Genomic DNA, 21,560 nt, shown 5'->3' with positions numbered 1-21,560 from the left:
TCAATTTGTCATCTGTGACATGGCACACATTCTTTAGCCCAGATTGCCATATCTTGAAAAACTTATCTTTTTGTTTGCCCTCTCATTATTCTCACCTTACTTGTCAGTTTTTCCAGTAGAGCAATTTGCCAAACCCTCTGGTACCACCGATTCAAGTCTGAAACATTAAAGTCTTTCCAGGATTGGGCTGTGGCCACATATAACATATGTGAATAAGATTCTTTGATGTTAAATTGCACTGAGGATCTGTGCAATATATTTAATATTGCTAAGCCCAACTTCTACCTGGTGATCCCTGAAATTTCTTGGCATACCTTATTTCCCGAATTCTTGAACCCACTTGCAGCTCCACCTCATGTGTTGATATATACCCACCACTTAACATCCTCTCCAGCACATGGAGGAACTGCCAGGGTCCATCAGTCCTATCAACCTTGAGTTTAAATACCATCCATGTAATATTTTAATGACATTTCCCTAAAGGGGACAGAAATCATTTTATATGGTGACCTGTCCCATTTCATTCTCTACTCACCCTCTTCGATTTGCAATTAGGACGTTCTCTCCCACCAGATCTGAAGTGATGCAGTAGTCCCATAATCTATTTCTAATAACTTTTGATATAATATTGAAATCAGCTCTTTAGAATCCACTTCAGCATCTATTACTAATTTCTCAAATTTAGTAAGTGTTCTAGTTGCTTGTTCTTGAATCACTGGTCTAGCAGGGAAGGAGCCCACCTGATAAGTAAATGACCATGGGACAACATGTCCCAAATGAGCTGTAATCTCTTTTGATGTTAAAGGCTTATTATTACTATAAAAACCCATTATGTAGTATTGTATGTTTATTGAGATGATTTCATTAGTTTATTGTTTATGACTATTTACATTGAGTTATATTTTTGTAACCAGTGGAGTTAACTATGCAATTTTTTTGATGATGTAACCTGCAGTGAGTATGGCTTAACTATGAAAAGGCACCATACAAATAAATAATGATCAGAGTGTTCACCATGTGAGCTGCTGCTTACTAGAAGGGAAAGGATGAGGTGGGGGGTGGCGGTTGGTGGCTTCATATCAGTGGAGAGGTGGAATCCACTCCGGGTTTGAGTGTGAACTTTCAAGAAGCGGTTCAAGGTGCCTCAGCCACCACTGGGTGTGGGGGATATTGGCATGAACGAAATGAACGAGCAGAAGTGTTGGATTGGTTCAGCCAGTACATTTGCACTGCAACCCACTTGCCAGGAAAATCATGTAATAGCTGTGTCCCACCCAGGAAGTCACTACTGCTGCTGCTTCTGATCCATTTTTCCATCGCATATTAATCACATGAACCATCCCAGCTAATCAAGGATCACAGTGTCATAACACTGTATAGTCAACCACATGACAACCACTGTATAGCCACATGACATCACTGAGCACATCCAGTTGAGAGTGACAGCAAGTGAGAAGGTGAACATTTTTGCCGGCACTGCTGAAAGTGATAGAAAATTGCACTTTTTGACTGTGCCAAAAAGATTTCTGCCATGCAATGAGTAGTTTAAATCCACTTTAGATCAGGGTCATAAAAACCACTGCACAATATAAAATATTGTTTATTATAATGTTGAAACCAAATTAATGAAGGTAAGCAAATGCCAACCATGAAAAACTTGTCTGGTCTGCATATCATTTCTGAACGTTTTTTTTTTTTAAACAAAACTCAGAATTTATTTCTGCTCCTCAGCTATTGTATCAGGGTTATGTTGCAAAACACAAATGTTTCCCCCGGTACCCCCATTTATATGCAAATCCATATAATGCACCTATTGAAGATTCATGACACCATGGTGCCTAGATCTTAATTAGTATATTATAGCTTCTCTCATAGCTCGCTGCTTTCCATATGGCTGTTCAGCATTTTGTATCTGGTGCTTGTTTCTTTTCCCTGGGTATCTTTAGGTTCTCATCACAAGCCACCGTCAGCCTGCCAGTCACTGTAAGTTCATACAGTGTTAATTTAACACTGAGAGAGTTGGCCCACTTCATCTCCTCTGGTTACCAGCATAAAAAATAAGGCTTTTGTAAACCCCACAGAAAATTATTCTGTGCTTTCCCCTACTTGGCAGGAACCAAATAATTCCTTAATCTCAAAGGGGACAAAACCTCTACACAGAGCTTGGAAAAGTTACTTTTTTGAACTACAACTCCCATCAGCCCAATCCAATGGCCATGCTGGCTGGGGCTGATGGGAGTTGTAGTTCAAAAAAGTAACTTTTCCAAGCTCTGCCTCTACAGTAGAGTGTGTGTGTGTGTGTGTGTGTGTGTGTGTGTGTGTGTGTGTGTTTAAAAGCAAACTGTTGAATGGTGAAGCAGTGAGTAATTGTCCTCTGCTGAGAGGTTAACAGTCATATTTTTTTAATCAGCTTGTTCATTCTTATGAAGTGATTGGACATGAATGCTGTAGAAAGGCAGCATAGGAACAGTGTTTAAAAACACAGTCACAAAAGGTCAGCTGGTATACTGAAAGTTCACGGCCTGCAATTTTGACTCTTGTTCATTTATCATTATTGGATACCCGAATGCCAAAAGAAATTAAGGAAGGACCGTAGCTCCATGGTAGAGGATCTGCTTTGCATGGAGGAAGCCCCAGGTTCAGTCCCTAGCATTTCCTAGTAGGGCTGGGATAGATCCCTGTCTGAAATGCAGGGATAGCCCCGTTAGTCAGTGTCAATAGTATTGAACTAGATGGACCAATGGTCAAAGAGACTAATTTCTCTTGAGGTAACAGTTGCTAGGAATTGTCAAATCCGTTCATTGTGGTTCTCCAAGTTTCTCTTGTTTTTCAGTATGAAATTCTGTTCTCCACATTTTTGCAACAATTTGTGATTTTTTAAAAAGTCCTTGTGAAAATTTGTCAGCATTTTAGCGCTAACCTCTCCAAACAGAAACATTTTTATATGTGGTTTTGACTAATATAAACATTTTTGCAAGCAATTTTCTGTAATATAATACATTTTTGTATGGTATTTTCATTAATATATTCATTGTTATGCACACTTTACCTTAAGCATTTTCATCAACATTTTAATATGAATTTCTCCTAATATGCACATTTTTGTGTGCTATTTTATTTATTTATTTATTTATTTATTTATTTATTTAATTTCATTTATAAACCGCCCATAGCCAATGGCTCCCTGGGCGGTGTACAACATACAATAATACAATAAATCAACAAAAATCACTAGATATAAAATACAGATACATAATAACACTAAACAGTATTGAGATAACTAAAACATTAAAACATTAAAATATATAAAATGCTTTAAAATGCCTGGGAGAATAGGAAGGTTTTAGCCTGGCGCCGAAAGGTAACAACGTAGGCACCAGGCGTACCTCCTCGGGGAGACTGTTCCACAATTCGGGGGGCACCACCGAAAAGGCCCTGGATCTTGTCATTACCCTCCGAGCTTCTCGATGAGTCGGTACTCGGAGGAGGGCCTTAGATGTCGAATGAAGTGCACGGGTAGGTTCATAGCGGGAGAGGCGTTCCATCAGGTATTGCGGGCCCACACCATGTAAGGCTTTATAGGTCAATACCAGCACCTTGAATCTGGCCCGGAAACAAATCAGCAACCAGTGCAAGCGGGCCAGAACAGGTGTAATATGTGAGGACCGATTGGTCCTCGTCAACAGTCTGGCTGCTGCGTTTTGCACTAGCTGCAGCTTCCAAACCGTCTTCAAGAGCAGCCCCACGTAGAGTGCATTACAGTAATCCAGTCTAGAGGTCACTAGAGCATGAACAACTGAGGCGAGGTCGTCACCGCACAGATAGGGGCGTAGTTGGGCTACCAACCGAAGATGGTAGAACGCATTCCGAGCCACCGAGGCTACCTGAGCCTCAAGTGACAAGGAAGGATCAAAAAGAACCCCCAAACTACGAACCTGTTCCTTCAGGGGGAGTGTAACCCCATCCAGAACCGGATGAACATCCTCCATCTGTGCGGAAAAGGCACTCACCAACAGCGTCTCAGTCTTGTCTGGATTGAGTTTCAGTTTATTAGCTCCCATCCAGTCCATTATCGCGGCCAGGCAACGGTTCAGCACATCAACAGCCTCACCTGAAGAAGATGAAAAGGAGTAATAGAGCTGCGTGTCATCAGCATACTGATGGCAACGCACTCCAAAACTCTGGATGACCGTACCCAGAGGCTTCATGTAGATGTTGAAAAGCATGGGAGACAGAACCGATCCCTGAGGGACTCCACAATGGAGAGTCCAGGGTATCGAGCAATGCTCCCCAAGCACTACCTTCTGGAGACGATCCGCCAAGTAGGAGCGGAGCCACTGCCAAGCAGTACCCCCGACTCCCAACTCTGCGAGTCTCTCCAGAAGGATACCATGGTCGATGGTATCAAAAGCAGCTGAGAGATCAAGGAGAATCAACAGAGTTACATTCCCCCTGTCCCTCTCCCGACAAAGGTCATCGTACAGGGCAACCTAGGCTGTTTCTGTGCCAAAACCGGGCCTAAAACCGGATTGAAATGGATCTAGATAATCGGTTTCATCCAAGAGCACCTGGAGCTGGCTGGCAACCACCCGTTCCAAGACCTTGCCCAGAAATGGGACATTCGCTACCAGTCGATAGTTGTTCAAATTATCTGGATCCAAGGATGACCTCTTCAAAAGAGGTCTCACTACAGCCTCCTTGAGACAGCGAGGGACAACTCCCTCTCTCAAGGAGGCATTGATCACTTCCTTGGCCCAGCCGGCAGTTCCAGCCCGGCTAGCTTTTACTAGCCAAGAGGGGCAAGGGTCCAGTACCGACGTGGTTGCACGCACCAGTCCAAGCATCTTGTCAACTTCCTCAAGCTGCACCAACTGAAACTCATCCAATAATTGAGGACAAGACCGTGATCCAGGTACCTCAATGGATTCAACTGTCCTAACATTAGTCGAGATCCCTACGGATGCATGCGATTTTATTTTGGAAGTGCCCCGCAAACTCGTTGCAGCAGGCTTCAGATGACTCTGTGGTGTCCTGAGGGCCAGAGTGTAAAAGCCCTTGTACTATCTTAAAAAGCTCCACTGGGCGGCATAAAGATGATCTAATAGTGGCAGCAAAATAACCATTATATTTTGCCAAATATAATGCATTTTTGGTGTTATTTTTCATTCATATATGGACACATTTTATCCCAGTATATACATATTTGTACACATTGCTTGGCTGGAGAACTATATTACAAAACTTGAAGAAGTGCAAACTTTGAAGGATGGCTGTTGTGGTTTGCATATTATTTCAGAATGTGATCTAGGTAGGTTCACCTTTAAATGCAAACTGAATCAAATTTCTCCCATATCCCTACCAGTTGCAGATCTTCATAGTTATGTCCCACCTTGCTGTCACATCACAACCATCCCTTTCAGCAACTCAAGTTGAGAAAGGCCAACACAGGTGGATCTTGGATTTCCCTGCCTTCAGATTTCAAGTCCTGGATGACATTGCTGATCCCCTCTCACGGGCTGCTTTCAGACACTGTGGTAGTTTAACGGGTTAAAACGGCAGTGCTTCTGTCCCAATTTCTAAAATTCCTTTCACATTGCAAGACCTGCTATGTTAAGGAACAGTAGCTTTTTCAGCCAATATACCGGCATTTTGCACAAATGTCTTTCACATGGCTACAATGAACCATGTCTTGTTTTAGTTCCTCACCTGTTATACACATGTGCTCTGTAGTTCCCCACTATGTAGGAGGTCTAAGATTTCATCCAATCACCATGCAAACCCCTCTCCCTTTAGCATCTGATTCTTCTTTTTAGTTGTATAGATACAGGTGTGTGTGTTGCTATGCTGCCGCTACCAGGGCCTACACCAGAATACTGGTACAATTTTCTTCAGGGAAAAAAAAGTACACACCTAAAAGGCGGGAATGCTCTGCATGCTGGGATGCCTGCCACATGAGTGGCTGCAGCTAGCAAAAATCTCCTGCAATTTTCCAGGTTCCCAAGCTTGCAAACTGATTATTTGTGTCCAGTTCTGGTCTCCGCACTTCAAGAAGGATGCAGACAAACTGGAACAGGTTCAGAGGAGGGCAACAAGGATGATCAGGGGACTGGAAACAAAGCCCTATGAGGAGAGACTGAAAGAACTGGGCCTTAAGAAGAGAAGACTAAGGGGAGATATGATAGCACTCTTCAAGTACATGAAAGGTTGTCACACAGACAGTGCAGGTGCCAGGCTAGTTTGCACCCTAGACAAGGCTAACTACTTGCACCCCTCAAAAATAAATTGCTAACTTCAATTTTCAAAAACAGATGTCTTGTAGAAAAAATGAAAAGCACAAAACTGGAAACTGCTAAATTTATTTTAGATAGCAAGAATAAGTAATACAACGATCTTTATCTTTCTCAAATACAAAAAAAATGTTTTAGCACACAAATCATTTTGAATAATCTTTTGAATTGTGATGTTAAAATTTAAGTCTCTTAAAAGTTTCAATTTCAGGCACATCAAAACCTCACTTTGCGTGCCTTTTCCTTTGCAAATTTTGTCACCAATTCCTTCAGGTCAAATGCTGATGCTTGGGTATGTTCAATTGATATAGTTGCCAAGGCAACTAGTCTCTTTTGCAACATTGTTGAGCGTATGTAAGTTTTTATAAGTTTGAGCTTTTGAGAAACTTCGTTCACCACTTGCCACTGACACTGGAAATGTGAGAAGGATCCTTACAGCAACAGAAACATTGGGCACATTATCCAGGAGTTTTTGTTGTAGTATGAAGAGAAGTACTCCTTGTGGTGGCATAGACTTTGGAAGTCTTCAAGCTATTGCTATAAGTTCACAGCACAGATCTTCAGCATCAATATCTTTGTTTCCATTGTGCATGAATGATTTTTCCAAATTCTTGCAGACCTTAAGTACATCTTCAGTAGATTTTTTGTTGATACTGTATATATCATACAGGAAGCCAAATAGGGAATTATATTGTTGTAGGAATCTCTCTTCAGCTGATTGTATGGCCGTGTCTAAGACAGCATAGTAGAAACCTACTTTGAATTTCTGCTTTGGCAGTGCCTCTTCTTGGGCCTCATACTCACACTGCCATTTCTCCTTTTTCTAACCTGTTCTGTCTCAAGGTTTGGTAGTATTTCTAGCTCCTTTGCAATCTCAGTAGCATCTCTCAAAACTTGTTGAAAACCCTCATCACACCTGCAACCCACAAGGTAATTCTTGGTCACTTGAAATTGGCTTGTAGCTGAATTTAAATCATCTTCCTTATTTTGTAGTAGCTTGCTTGTAAGATTGACTTCAAAGAGGATGTTGTACCATGTAACAAGGGATACCACAAACTTGAACTTACAAATTGCATCAGCAAGGGCCTTAGCTTCAATTTGGGAAATATTTTCAGATAAACCTTTTAGGGTTGTGTCATCAAAGATCTCTATTAAAACATCATATATACTGCCAAGATGATATTTCAGTGGTTTCAAAGCATCAATCCAACTCTCACATCTTGTTTTGCTCAATGGCTTAACAGTTGTGCCTAAGTCTGATACATGGCTAGTTAGAATTTGCCGATGCTGAGTCAATGCAGAGAAATAATTATAGATCTGTTGAACCAAACTGAAGAAACTAGTTGCTTCCAGACAACACTTAGTGGCATCATTGACTACCAAGTTTAAAGAGTGTGCATTGCAGGGCACAAAAAAAGGCACGTGGGTTTATGTCCAGGACTCTGTTTTGTACGCCATTTTCTTTGCATTTCATGTTCCTCCCATTATCATAACTTTGACCATGCAGATTCTCAACTGGTAATCCCATTTGCTCAAGCTGTCCAAGAAGAGTTTCTGTCATAAAGGCACCTGTAGTCTCCTTTAGTGGAACAAATCCCAAGAAAAATTCTCTTATGATAACCTCAGGCTCAGGCATCTCATTGTGTGATGGTTTGATTACATCAACATAACGTACAATCATTGTCATTTATTCAATATGACTAACATCAGGTGTGCAGTCCAGAATAATTGAGTGGTATTTGGCTGAGTTTGCATGTGCTAAAATTTTCTGCTTGATAGCACCTGCTAGAAGCTGTATAAGCTCATTTTGGATATCTTTTCCTAGGTAGTGAACCATTGTTTCTTGATCTTTAACTCTGCGCAAATGTTCATTCATGATAGGATCAAAAAGGGCTAGATATTCTACAAACTTCAAAAAATTTCCATTGCTAGCACTGCACAACTTTTCAGTCGTACCACGGAATGCCAAGTTTTACATGCCCAGAACTCTGACCAAAGCAATCAAGCGTTCCAGGATTTGTCACCAACATTGTTCGTCTTGCCTAATTTTCTGCTGGTTAATATCATCAATAGTTTTTCCTTTAGATAAGTGCAATTCAAGTTCTCTCCAGGTCTAATAGTTTTCTAAATGATCAGTATTCCTTTCATGTGAAGAGAGAATTGCTCCAATGTTCTTCCAGTCTTTTGAACCTGTTTCTTGTAGGGTCGATGCACCATTAAAAAAAAAAAAACTAATCTGTATAAAACTGTGCCCCTCTGAAGTCTGCGCCCTAGATGGCTGCATAGTTGGCCTAATGATAGCACCGGCCCTGCACACAGAGAAGGGCCAGGATCTCTTCTTGATCATCCCAGAGTGCAGGACACGGAATAATGGGCTCAAGTTGCAAGAAGCCAGATTTCAACTGAACATCAGGAAAAACTTCCTATTAGAGCCATACGACAATGGCACCGATTCCCTAGAGAGGTAGTGGGCTTTCTGACACTGGAGGCATTCAAGAAGCAGCTGGACAGCCATCTGTTGGGAATGCTTTGATTTGGATTCCTGCATTGAGCAGGGGGTTGGACTTGATGGCCTTGTAGGCCCCATCCAACTCTACTATTCTATGATTCTATTTCTGGTATTATTTATCACTAAAAAAACTTGCATGAGAAGTCCAGAACTGGCTTACACATCATGTGAAAGATCAAATATAATGCACAAATTACCAGGTAAGAAATAGTCAGAATAATGGAATAAAGTACAGGATGAAAGCAGCCACGGATACCTCCCTTTAAAATCCCAGTGGCCTCAGATGGATTATGGTTTGGTTGATTAGGGTTATGATAGGCTGCCCATCAAACAACACTTGAACACCAGTCCTCCTCACCATGATGAACAATGACAATTAATGCAAGTAGGTATGATTAGAACTGAGTTTAACTTGTAAAACACAATTTTGTAATGCTCTCCACTTAAGGTTGGTCTGGAAATGACAGCTTTTCTAAAATGTAGTGGTTAGGTTGCTGATGGGCAGAGATGGAGGAGAAATTGAATTCAGTTCACATTTAAAGCCTTATCTATTAAATTCACACTTTCCAAAACAATATGAGAACAAAAACCCAGTCTTTTTAAAAAACTTGCACTTATCCAAATTTTGCAATGCAGTTCTCCAATCAATGTTTACTAAAAACTCATATATTAGGGGAAAATGTGCATAAAAATGAATATATTAGTGAAAATAGCATACACAATTCATCATATTAGGAAAAAACGCTTGCAAAAGTGTGTACATGAGTCAAACTGCACACAAAAATGTCTTTGTTAAGAGAAATTCACACTAAAACGCTGAAGAATTTTCCCAAGTTTTTTTTTTAAAAAAATCTGTAAACTGCTGCAGAAACCTGGAAAACTGAATTTAAGATCAGAAAAATGTGAAATGGAAAGAACCAAAATGGACAAATCCATCCCTGCTCACAGGGCAAGCCTATCGTGACAATGCAATACTTCTGCTGAACAAGCAGCACTGGCTACCAATTTTCTACTGGGCCAAGTTTAATGTTGTGTTCTTGGCTTATTAAGCCCTGAACTACTTGGGGCCTGATTACCCAAGGGAATGCCTGCATACATATATAGATCAGTCTAAGCACTGAAATCCCAGGATGAGATCCTTTGGGGTCATATCCACACCATACATTTAAAGCAGTATTATACAATTTTAATAGTCATGGCTTCCTCCGAAGAATCATGGGAACTGAAGTCCATTAAGGATGCTGACTTCACAGCATAATTCCCAGCACTCTTAACAAACTACACTTCCCAGGATTCTCCATTAATGTAGTATAAGAGTGCTGTAAATGCATGTTGCAAATCTGACCTTGGTCTATGAAAGTGTGGAATAGCCCGTGATATCTAGCTATTCTTCGCAAAACAAATTTTGCTTTCCTTAATATTTGTCAGATGTTTGACCCTAGTAGAAACTCCCATGTTTTGCTTCTGGCAAACTTCTATAGCAAATCTCACTCTACTGCTTACAATACGTAAAGCAGCTATATTGGTAGTATACTCACAGCACAACTAGGGACATTATTTTGGGGATTGGGGCACCGTCATCACCAACACATTTATAATGGTACTATGACAAGGCCTTGGGTGCAATCCAGAACAAATTAAATGGTTAAGTTCCAACAAAAGCAATGAATCATTCTAGAGGGAGCTAAACTTCTAGTGGCAACTTCACTATGACATTTCCCTGCAAGTGAAAATGTTTCAGGAAAATATGGAGGTTCTTCTCCCTGAGGTAAAAAACCATCAAAGGAATGTTGATGGAGGAAAAAAGAATTTTGGTTAAGAGACGCACAACATTTCTCAGGCAGGCATTCTGTAAATCAGGATTCAGAGCAGAGATGTGCACCTTTTATTCCAAACAGAGCACATACTGTTTGCTGGAAGATGGGTTTTCTTTGGAACCTGCCCAAAATTTCATTGTGCAAGAAGGAACCTAGGCAGCTGCCTTGTACTGAGTCAGATTGTTGGTCCATCTAGCTCAGTATTGTTGACACTGACTGGAAGTGGTTCTCCAGGGTTTCAGACAGGAGCCATTCCCATCCCTACCTGGAGATGCCAGGGATTGAACCTGGGACCATCTGCAGATGTTCTACCACTGAGCCACATTGTGTTAGGTGAAATTGCTTGCAGAGATGTGCAAGTTGGTCAGAACTGCATACAAAACAAATATGTGTGTTAGGAGAAATTTGCACTAAAATGCTGAAGAATTTTCCTGAGGATTTTTTTTTTAAAAAAATGCAAATTGCTGAAGAAATGTGGAGAACTAGATGGGGCAAATGAGAAACAGAGAGAAAGAAAATTGACAGATGCTTCCGTCCCTACTACTCAGCATGTATAAGATGGGTTAGAGATGTTAGGGAAATTTCAGCTTGAACGGGAAGGGAGAAGTGTCCCCAATACCACTTTGTAACACATCCTTTCTTCTCCACCACCTCTTGTGATTGCTGCTACTGCTGTGGCAGTGCTTCTCCCCTTCCCCCCCCCGAAAAAAAACCCCTAGAGAAATGAAAAGATGAGTGCCAGTGGTGCTGGTAATTTCAGCTGGTTTCCTCCAGCATTACCCCAGAAATGACCAAAAAGATGCCCAAAAATACTATCTGGGAAGAGAGTAGATGGGGAGAACCTATGAATTCTCTGGTCAGGATTTTAATCTGAGGCAGCGTGTCGCCCTTCCCATCCGTCCCAGACCTTGAGGCCCTTAAAAGCTCTCCCTGCCAGCCCCCCTCACACTTTCCTTTATTTGTCTTTAACATGCTGGCAGCAGGAGCAGCATGGTGCAGTGGTTAGAATGTTAGACTAAGACCTGGGAGGCCAGGGCTCAAATCTCCACTCTGCCACGAAGCTCACTGGGTGATTGGGCTAATCACTGTCTCTGAGCCTATTCTACCTCACAGGGTTGTTGTGAGGATGAAATGGGGTGGGGAGAACCATGTACACCACCCTGAGCTCCTCAGAGGAAAGATGAGATATAAGTGTAATGATAAATAAATAACAGGAAGACAGGAAGCCTTGGTCTATCTGGCCCAGGTCACATTCTTCTATATCTTTCATAATTCTGTATTTAATAATACTTTCCACTAATTTACAAAGGTCAGGTATGGCACTATTTGGCTTGTAATTACTTGGATTTCCACTTTATTTTAAAATTGGTGTTGCATAGTATGATGGCTGCTTCCAATCCTCCCTAAAGTTGGGGACAAGTTACATATTTGTGCTAGAAGATTGATACTTACACATTGGAGTTCTTTAAGAATGGACTAATACATGTGTGGATTACGGATGCCGGCGAACTTCCCCAAGGTCAAGGTTGGAAACCTGAGCCCGTTTCAAAGGAGAGAAGTGTACAAAAGTGTACCTGAAACTGCAGATGTTCCCAAGAGAATTGCATCACTTTTGCATCCTTGGGTGAATCTGACCATTTTTCCAGTCTTACATTCAGTTCTCTACATTTCCACATCAGTCTGTGTTGTTACATATTATCAATGCATCCTCATGAAAATTCATCAGCATTTTAGTGTGAATTTCTCCCAATACGCGCATTTCTGTATGCAATTTTGCCTCATATAATGCATTTTTCTATATTATTTTCACCCTGGGCTCTTACTAGGAGGAAGGGCGGGATAAAAATCCAATAAATAAATAATACAAATATATGCATTGCAGTGCACATTTTATCCCAATGTATGCATTTTTGTACACATTCCTTGTCCGGAAGACTACATTACAAAATCTGGAGAAATGCACATTTCAAAGGATTGCTGTGTCTCCACTCATGCGCTGTTTTGGAGAGTGCAAATTAGATTTGCCTTTAAATGCAAACAATCAAATTTGTCTCCCATCCTCAGCTATTACCAGTAGCTCATGGTGATGGAGAGAGAAGGGGAATTCTTCCAAATCTTAGCTCCTTACACCACACAACTTTATTTGAACTATTTATAAAGACTGATACACCACACATCATAAAGCTCTCTAAGGATAGCTCAGTGGTAGAGCATCTGCTTTGGATGCAGAAGGTCTCAGATTCAGTCCTTTGTATTTCCCTGTCTGAAACCCTAGAACGATGCTGACAGTCAGTGCAGACCAGCTTTCTTCAACCTAGTGCTCTCCAGATGTTTTGCACGTACTTGCTGGGGCTGATGAGAGTTGTAGTTGAAAACATCTGGAGGGCACCAGATTGGTGAAAGCTGGTGTAGACAGAACCTTCAAGTTCAGTGGCAGCATATATTTCAATGCAATGGATAACCCTGGGGGAACATTGTTGCTTTTGTGTTTGTATGGGCTTTGCAGAAGTGACTGGCCAACCGCTGGCAACAGGCTGCTGGAGTAAATGGACCCTTGTTCTGGACCAGCAGGGCTCTTCTTACAAGGGAATAAAAGTGCTGAGGAGAACAGGTGCCTAAGTGCTGCTGAATGTCACTTCAAGTGGCATCTTAGGTGCATCTGATGGATCCTGCTCAAGCAAATCCTGAGAGTTTTGAGAGGAGCAAAGAGGATGGACCCCAGATTCTTTCCCTTCCTGTGGAGCTGGAAGCAGCAAGCTCAGTTCCGTGGATTCCCACATTGAGAGTGTATTGTGTGAATTAATTCCTTGGTGTGCTTGGTATAAATTCAAACCTTGACTTACATACAGCCCTCAGTCAATAACCATCCTTTTATTTATACATTCTCTTCTCCTGATGTGAAAGAGGGTTAAGTCCAGAGTCCCTAATTATCTAGGGGCTCTTTGCCGGGCTGTCACCTCACTTCAGGCTTGGATCTACCCTTTGGTTGTGAAAACATGTCGGAGATCAATGTGCCCAAAGGAAGGTTGTTCTCTCAGAAGACTAGATAGCTGAGACAAGTCCTATAAAGCCTGCAAAGGTGCTTGGTTTGTGAGCAATGTGCAGCTTTGTATGTCCGGGGAGAGGACAGTGAAAGAGATACAGAGAAGGGAGGAAGGTGTGTGTGTGTGTGTGACGAGCTGGATTTTTATTGGAAGCTTTTAAACCGGTTGCTATGAGACATCCTGCAGCTAACGCAGGCACCGCAGCAAGAGAGCAAGGCTGCTAAATCGTACCTCTTGCATCTCTCGCTCTCTCTTCCCCTCCCCAATGGTTTGCATAGTTGTTTGAAAGCAAACATCTGCCAGTTCTGTAGCCTTTCCATTTCCCAAAAAAGACGATGCAGCCTGAACATGAAATTCCCAATCCTTCCAGCAGTTCTCCAGGAGACTCCAGGGAGTACAAGGTGGTGATGTTGGGATCAGGTGGAGTAGGCAAGAGTGGTAAGTTTCAGCTGTTGCTTTCAGAAGGGTTGGGGTGCGTGTGGATGGCAATGTCTGAAATTAAAGTATGGATGTATGGAAAGGGGGAAGAGTACATTTAATAGAGTTGATAATCCTGCACTCTGGAGAGCCATCATTTGGATTAGTCAGTCAGTTTCTCTTTGTGTTTTTTCTTAAAAAAAGATTTGTAATGGCTTTGTGAATTGAAGCAAGGGCCCAGTCCACTAGGTACTTACTCTTGCCAAAGTCTTGTGGTGGTTGTGCAAAGGAGGAAGGGGATGATAGGAGTGCAAAAAGCACAGTTGTTCAACTCCCACTGAGTCCAGTGGACTTGCTTAGGAGTCAGGAGTCCCCAACTGATAGCCTCTTGAGTGTCTTGAACGTGGGTCTGATGGGTGTGAAACCCTTGCAATGTTCAGTGTCTTTCAAATGATGCTATAATGAGATCTCTGGCTGCTATGTGTGAATCAATCTCTATATTTTCTCTGCACTTTTCCACTGTAGAGGTCTGTGAGGGATCCCACCCACCTCTGTTTAAAAAGTCAACCCAGCAGTGACAAAGTGAAAGGGATGCCTGCAGCTGACTTTCCCCAACTTTTCCTTTTGACTCCTTTATGGCTCGCCATTAGACGTTGGCTCATAACGCAGTCAACTCTTGCCTGCAAAGTTATTAGGATGTACGTTGGATATTCTCCTTCACCCTCTGGTATCAGATATATCCTAATGCCCTGGAGAGAGGGAGAGGGAGAGATGCTATTGCTCAATGGCTGTGGTATACTCCAAATGGGCTGTTACTTCTGTCCGGTGTTTTGTCTTTTGCCAGAGATTGTAACCTTTTGATTTATCTTTGCTGACACTTAACATCCCCCTAATCTTAAAGCCACTTTGCTGAGCACGCAGAGTCTGTCTTGGCACTTGCTTTCTGGGATGATGTACCTGTCTGTGTAACATGTCTATAATTACATCTGCTAAGCCCGGTATGCTCTATTAAGGCTCAGAACTATTAGACTGAACAAACAGCTGAATCAAGCTGTACCCATTTTGTATATGAACTGTGCTTTCCTTTTTTTCCAAACCTCCTTGGCAATACAAGATGTGAGGAGGAGTTGCATTTTATTGACCTGACAAGTGTCTCTCAGAGTTCCTAAGTCAGGGGAAAATCCATCCAGGGGAGCTGAGTCAGCAGATGGGGAGGGAGATGTCCCCCCAACTGATGCCCTCATGTCTGACAAAGCATTAGGATATATGTGGACTTTGTAATCTGCACGTTTTACACGTGGAGTGAATTTTGAGAGTCCTGCACAGCCCAGACAGCTGCAGGAACATCAAGACAAGTTCCATTAATCGTGATTGGTGAAAGTTTGTCACACATCCCTAAGTTGCCACTGAATTTGGCCTTTCCTCAAAGGGCAGGTAGATATTTCACCTGAACAGTATCATCCAAATTCACCTTCTATCTTTTACTGGTTTTAAAAGGCTAACCTGTCCAGATTGTTTGTTTGTTTGGGAAGGGGAAAATAACTAAGAGGGGACATGTCAGAAAATTAAAAAGTTACACATAGTATGAAAACAATGGACATGAAAGTGGACAGAAAGAATGCTCTCTATTTTTTAACACCAAGAGAGGAATCCTATACACACTTACATCTGAGGAGATACATACAGGATTGCATTGCACGGCTTGTAGAAGGGAATCGCTCAATGAAATTGATCAGCAGCAGATTCAGGTCTGACAACAGAAGCTATTCCTTCCCCAGAGGAAGGAGGGGAGAACATTGCTTACTGACAGAGCATCTGCTTTGCACACAGAAGGTCCCAGGTTCAGTCTCTGGCATCTTCAGGTACGGCTGGGAGAGACCTTGCCTAAAAGCCAAGAGAGCTGCTGCCAGTCAGTGTAGATAATACTGAGCTAGATGGACCAATGGTTTGACTCGGTATAAGACAGCTTCCTATGTTCCTAGAATCCACATAATGTTGCAATCGCTACTACTCTACTTGGCTTTAAAGGGATGAGCCAAAATCATGGGGATGGGGGGACTATTGGCTATGAAGCCCAAAGGAAATCTCTAGATGTGCACAGCCTGCTTAAGGGCTTTCCAGAAGGATCTGTCCGGGCACTGCTAGAAAAAAGATGGGCCTAACCCTTTTGGGTCCGATCCAGCAGGGTTCTTCTTTGGTTCTTATCTTTAGGGATTTCGAGAGAGGGGTAAGTGGTTTTGCAAACTGTCTATTCCTGCACCTGGGGGTGAAGTATTGAGACAAGGAAGGGTGGATGGGAATAAGTGACAAAACAGCTGCCATTGCCCCAACCAGTCTGTTCAGTCGGAGGAAGAGAGCTTGAGTTCCGAGTAGGGACAGCAGAGAATTCCGATGAGAACAGAGGAGCAAAAACATCTAGTGCTCACTTATATGTCCCATGTCTAGAATGGAAATCCAGTAAAAATTATCAGTATTCACTTTTGTTGTTGTTGCTTGTTGCTGCTGCTGCTGCTGCGTTCACTCTTCAAATGATATCTAACTGATTACATTCTCTCCCACCCCCCATTTGCAGTGTGCTTCCTTCACACTGAATGAATGGGGTGGAATAATGTAATGGCAACATAACTTGCATAAGGTATGCAGTTACCTGGGGAAACAGCTGCAGCACTGGGGAACTGGAGAAGACCTACTGTGGCAGTGAGTACTTGAGCATTTGGGTGCTTTGCTTGCTCCCCTGTCTCTTCAGACAACTGGAGGTCCCTGCTAAGTGCTATAAGAACTGGAACCCCTTGCCTGACCCTGAGTCCAAAGAGAGGTTGCAATCAATTTTGCAGCCACTTGTATCGGCTCCTAAGTGGGTCTGGAGGCATAAAAGCCCAGCAGCCATTGGGCAGTGGGTCTGCTACTGGCAGGGTTGCCACCAAAGGGGTGATACCAAAAGGAATTATCCCTTGGGCAATCCCAAGGACTAGGGCACTACCCCTTCTAATTTTTTTTTTCTAATCTAGAGGAGGTTGGGTAGTGGGGAGAGCATAAGGTGTATTTGTGTAGGTGAGAGCCTGTGCAGTGAAATATATGATAGGAGAAAGTTACCAGATGCCTTCAAAGTGAGAGTCTGCAACTGGCAGAAGGCTGGCTCTCCATGGGTGTGAAATGGGGAGGGAGTAGGTTTGCCCAGTGTAAAAGGTATTGGGTGAGCCTGGTGTAGTTCTAGGAATATTGTTTCCAAGTCTCTCAGAAACCTATTGGGATAGCTGCTTGTGATACATTTTGTGGGTAGGCTGTTATTATTTATATCTTGTGTTTAGGAAGAGTCTTGGGTAAGAGGAACATGAGGGATGTAACTCTGTAATGGGGAAAACCACAAGATGGAATTCTCCCTTCCCCCTCCACAACTTTTAAAGATACAGAAGACCTCTTGTCCTTGCCTATGTTGCCCATGGATTGCCTGGCTCCTGACCTTGGACTGCTCAGACCTTGTTTCTTGCCTGACCCCTTTGTTGTTACAGACTCTATTAGGACTCTGACCTTGGACTGGTCCTGGATACTGCCTTTATGTTGCCCTCAACTGTATTAGTGATGGGAAGTTTCCTGTCTCCTGAAGAACCGGGTGACAACAGGATGATGAGGGTGCTAATCTGGTGTGTATTACTGGCATCTAGGTGGGTGAGCTGAGAGGACTTGATCTGATCCAGCTTTGCCCACCTGGATACTTGATGCAACACCAGCACAGGTTGCATGGATGGTGGAGAGGAGGAGGAGGTTGCTGTAGCCTACAGCACTTCTATCTCCATGACCAGGAAACCACTCTGTCTTAGAGCTGGTTGTGAGGGCCTGCACCTGGTGCTAGGCCAAGGAGAGGCTAAACTAGGGCTGCTGCTGGTACACTGTCCACTCTGCTGCCCAGCAGCTTCTCTGATCATGCTGGCAGAGGCTATCTTGGTTGTGGTATTGGAGGAGACCAGAACGACAGTCCTGGGTGATTTCAATATCCCTGCTGAGGCTATCTCTAGTGTTCTGGCTTGGGACTTCATGGCAGAGCTTGGAAAAGTTACTTTTTTGAACTACAACTCCCATAAGCCCCAGCCAGCATGGATAGGAATGGTGAGACACCCTTAGGTGAATAGTGACTCCTGACACTTGTTCTGGGGACTTGGGGGCAGGGTATGGATCACTGTTAATTTGTGTCACTCACTTGGGGCTTTGAGGGGGCATGAATCAGCAAGACCTCCCTCCTCACCCCAAGGAGGTTGGGGGGGGGCAAGCTAGACTTAAATCCGGCTTGGACTCCCTACAGGGTAGCCTCACCCAGTAAGGACAGGCTTAGGAACTTGATGGAGAGTTACAGTTTCCTGCACATCATCTTACTTCCCTATGCAGTTTTATTTAGCTAGAATTTCACAACATTTGAGTTGTAGTCAATAAAGTGGCCCTAGTTTTATCCCACAACCGTGCCTTGCCTCTTTATTTCTAGTTCCTGTTGCAATACAATAAAATGAGATAAAATGCAAAAGCAAGGTAAAAGCAATGAAGCCATTTCTATTATTATTATTACTACTACTCCATAAAATGACTGGGTTTCATTTCAAGGAAAGCCACCTTAGACAAAAATGTCTAATGGTATCAGTTACACCTGATACGGAGGCTGCAACCCTACCTCCCTACTCATCAGCTCCCGCTGGTAGTGCATGCACTGGTCACCTCTTGACTGGACTACTGCAATGCGCTCTACGTGGGGCTACCCTTGAAAACGACCCGGAAACTACAGCTGGTACAAAATGCGGCGGCCCGTTTACTTACAAATAGCCGCCGCCGTGATCACATTACGCCGGTGCTAGTTCATCTACACTGGCTTCCAGTTGCTTTCCGGGCCCAATTCAAGGTGTTGGTATTAACCTTTAAAGCCCTATACGGTCTCGGCCCAGTTTACCTGAAGGAGCACCTCCAGTACCACCAACTTAGCCGCCTGACTAGATCAGCCACGCAGGGCCTTCTCTCAGTACCACCAACGAAAACAGCTAGGTTGGTGGGAACTAGGGAGAGGGCATTTTCAGCGCCGGCCCCCACTCTCTGGAACTCCCTCCCGTTCGATCTTCGACATGCCCCTTCCCTGGATGCATTTCGCCGAGCATTAAAAACCTGGCTCTTTGGACAGGCCTTCGGGACCTCCGGGGTGGGCTAAGCTTTTATCACTATTACTGAACGCCCGTTGTTTACATACTGTTTTATGCTGTAATTTAATCCTTTATGGTCGACTGTATTGTATTGCTATGTATTTTAAATCGTATTTTAAATTGTATTTTACTGGAATTTAATTGTGTACGTCGCCTAGAGTGGCCTTGGCCAGATAGGCGACACAAAAATCAAATTATTATTATTATTATTATTATTATTTATTTCTTCAATAGTTGCCTAAATGTCAAAATGTGAGATGCTTGTCCAGTTGCAGTTGGTAACTAATTCATACAATCATAGAATAATAGAGTTGGAAGGGGCCTATAAGGCCATCGAGTCCAGCCCCCTGCTCAATGCAGGAATCCAAATCAAAGCATTCCCAACAGATGGCTGTCCAGCTGCCTCTTGAATGCCTCCAGTGTCGGAGAGCCCACGACCTCTCTAGGTCATTGGTTCCATTGTCGTATGGCTCTAACAGTTAGGAAGCTGTTCCTGATGTCCAGTCGAAATCTGGCTTCCCGCAACTTGAGCCCATTATTCCATGTCCTGCACTCTGGGACGATCGAGAAGAGATCCCAGCCCTCCTCTACGTGACAACCTTTCATGTATTCTAGAGGGCTGGTGATGTAACCAAATGCGCCAAATGCAGATGGATCCCAAACCAAATTGAGCTGATTTGGGTTGACCAAACTTCAGCCATGTCAGGTTGAGGCAGACCCAGAATGCCCTGGGTCAGATCAGGTCCACCCAGAGTGATCCGGGACTGTCAAAAGGGAGGAGATATCTGCCAGTGAGGAGAGGAGGGGAAGGAAGAGGTGCTCAGCTTATCCCTTCTTGACCATATGTTTAATTAGGGGTTTATGCCATTTTCCTTCTACCCATTCCCAATCCCATGACTGTGCAAGGCCCCCAAATTGATATTGGGCTGGGATGACCTTGGATCAGATCAGGGGAGCTCCAAAGTGTCAGATCAGGTGCTGAATTGCCCTGTGAAGAGCCCTAACTAATTCCCTGGTCTCTAGTGCATCCTAAGCGCACATGAAGGGCATACAGTGCTAACAGAAGTGTCCCATCTGGAAATCACCATTGCTGGTCATGGATATATGATGTTACTGTTGTTGTTAAAATGTTTTGTTGTAAATGTGTTTGCCATCCTGGTCTCCTTTGGGAGGAAGGGTGGGATAGAAATTTAACATATAAAAAAATTAGGGATGGAAAGATCTCTCCATTTCGGTTCTCCACATTTCTATAGCAATGTGCATTTTTTTAAAAAAAATCTTCATGAAAATTCTTCTGCATTTTAACACATTTTTGTATGCAACTTCTCTTAACGTAACATACTTCTGTGATTTATTTTCACAAATATATTCACTGTTATGCCCTCTTTTTTCCTAATGTATGCATTTTTGTAAACATTCTTCAGTTGGAGAACTGTATCACAAAATTTGGATAACTGTAGATTTCGAAGGATGGCTATGTTTTGCTTCTTACATTGTTTTGGAAAGTGGGGAGTTGGTAGGTTGGCCTTTAAATGTGAAGTAAATCAAATTTCTCCCGCATCCCTAAAATAAATACATACAACATATGGAGCAAGACAGTCCCTTATGTTCATTGGTCTGTCCGATCCAGCATCCTGTTCTCACACTGGCTTACCCAATGCCTGTGGGAAGTCTACAAGCAGTACTCTGGTGTAATAGGACTCTCGTGCAATGGACCTTATGAGCCCAGTCCAGCAGGGCTCTTCTTACATTCTTCTTATCACGTGGACTGTGTTCTCAGATTGGTGTTGTTTACAGGGGCCTGGATTGCAGGCACTGATCAGCGTAGGTGATCATGTAGGTGGCATGCGGGTATCCCTCCGTAGGAACATATCAGTCAATCAAATTTAAGTCTTCAAACCATATCAGATACAATCAAACAAACACATGTCAAAACAAACGATAAATGCTTGTCTCTTAAAACATATTGAATAAAACCTGAAATGAAAACATTAAAATGTTGAAAATGTATTCTATATACATTTTTAAAAAATAAACTTTTCTAAATCCATTTAGACCCTGCATGGCTTAAACGCAGTTACACGGCTCATTTGCCAGACTTTTTTCCTCTTAAACTGGCCGCCTTGACAGCCAAGAGGGCGATCCCCTGAGTCACAAACTGATTAGATCCTTGTAAAAGGAAATAGGAACCTAGGAAACTACCTTATGTTGAGTCAGAGTCTTGGTTCATTTAGCTCAGTATTGCCTGCACTGACTGGCAGCAGCTTTCCAGGGCAACAGACAGGAATCTCTCTCAGCCTTATCTGGAGATG

The 21,560-nt window shown here is 42.9% G+C and overlaps 1 protein-coding gene across 1 annotated transcript in view; it reads left to right on the top strand.

The window, feature by feature from the left end:
* The first annotated feature begins 13,776 nt into the window (after positions 1–13,776).
* The window catches only part of RIT2 (Ras like without CAAX 2), a 217,253-nt gene continuing 209,469 nt past the window's right edge, over positions 13,777–21,560 (top strand). Inside the window, exon 1 of the mRNA XM_061607402.1 lies at positions 13,777–14,095. Within this exon, the coding sequence (XP_061463386.1) occupies positions 13,993–14,095 (103 nt within the window). The 5' untranslated portion in view covers positions 13,777–13,992. The remainder of the gene's footprint in view (positions 14,096–21,560) is intronic.

Source organism: Rhineura floridana, chromosome 1, assembly GCF_030035675.1.
Source record: "Rhineura floridana isolate rRhiFlo1 chromosome 1, rRhiFlo1.hap2, whole genome shotgun sequence".
Taxonomy (NCBI): Eukaryota; Metazoa; Chordata; class Lepidosauria; order Squamata; family Rhineuridae; genus Rhineura; species Rhineura floridana.
This window is presented reverse-complemented; position numbering and strand designations above follow the sequence as displayed.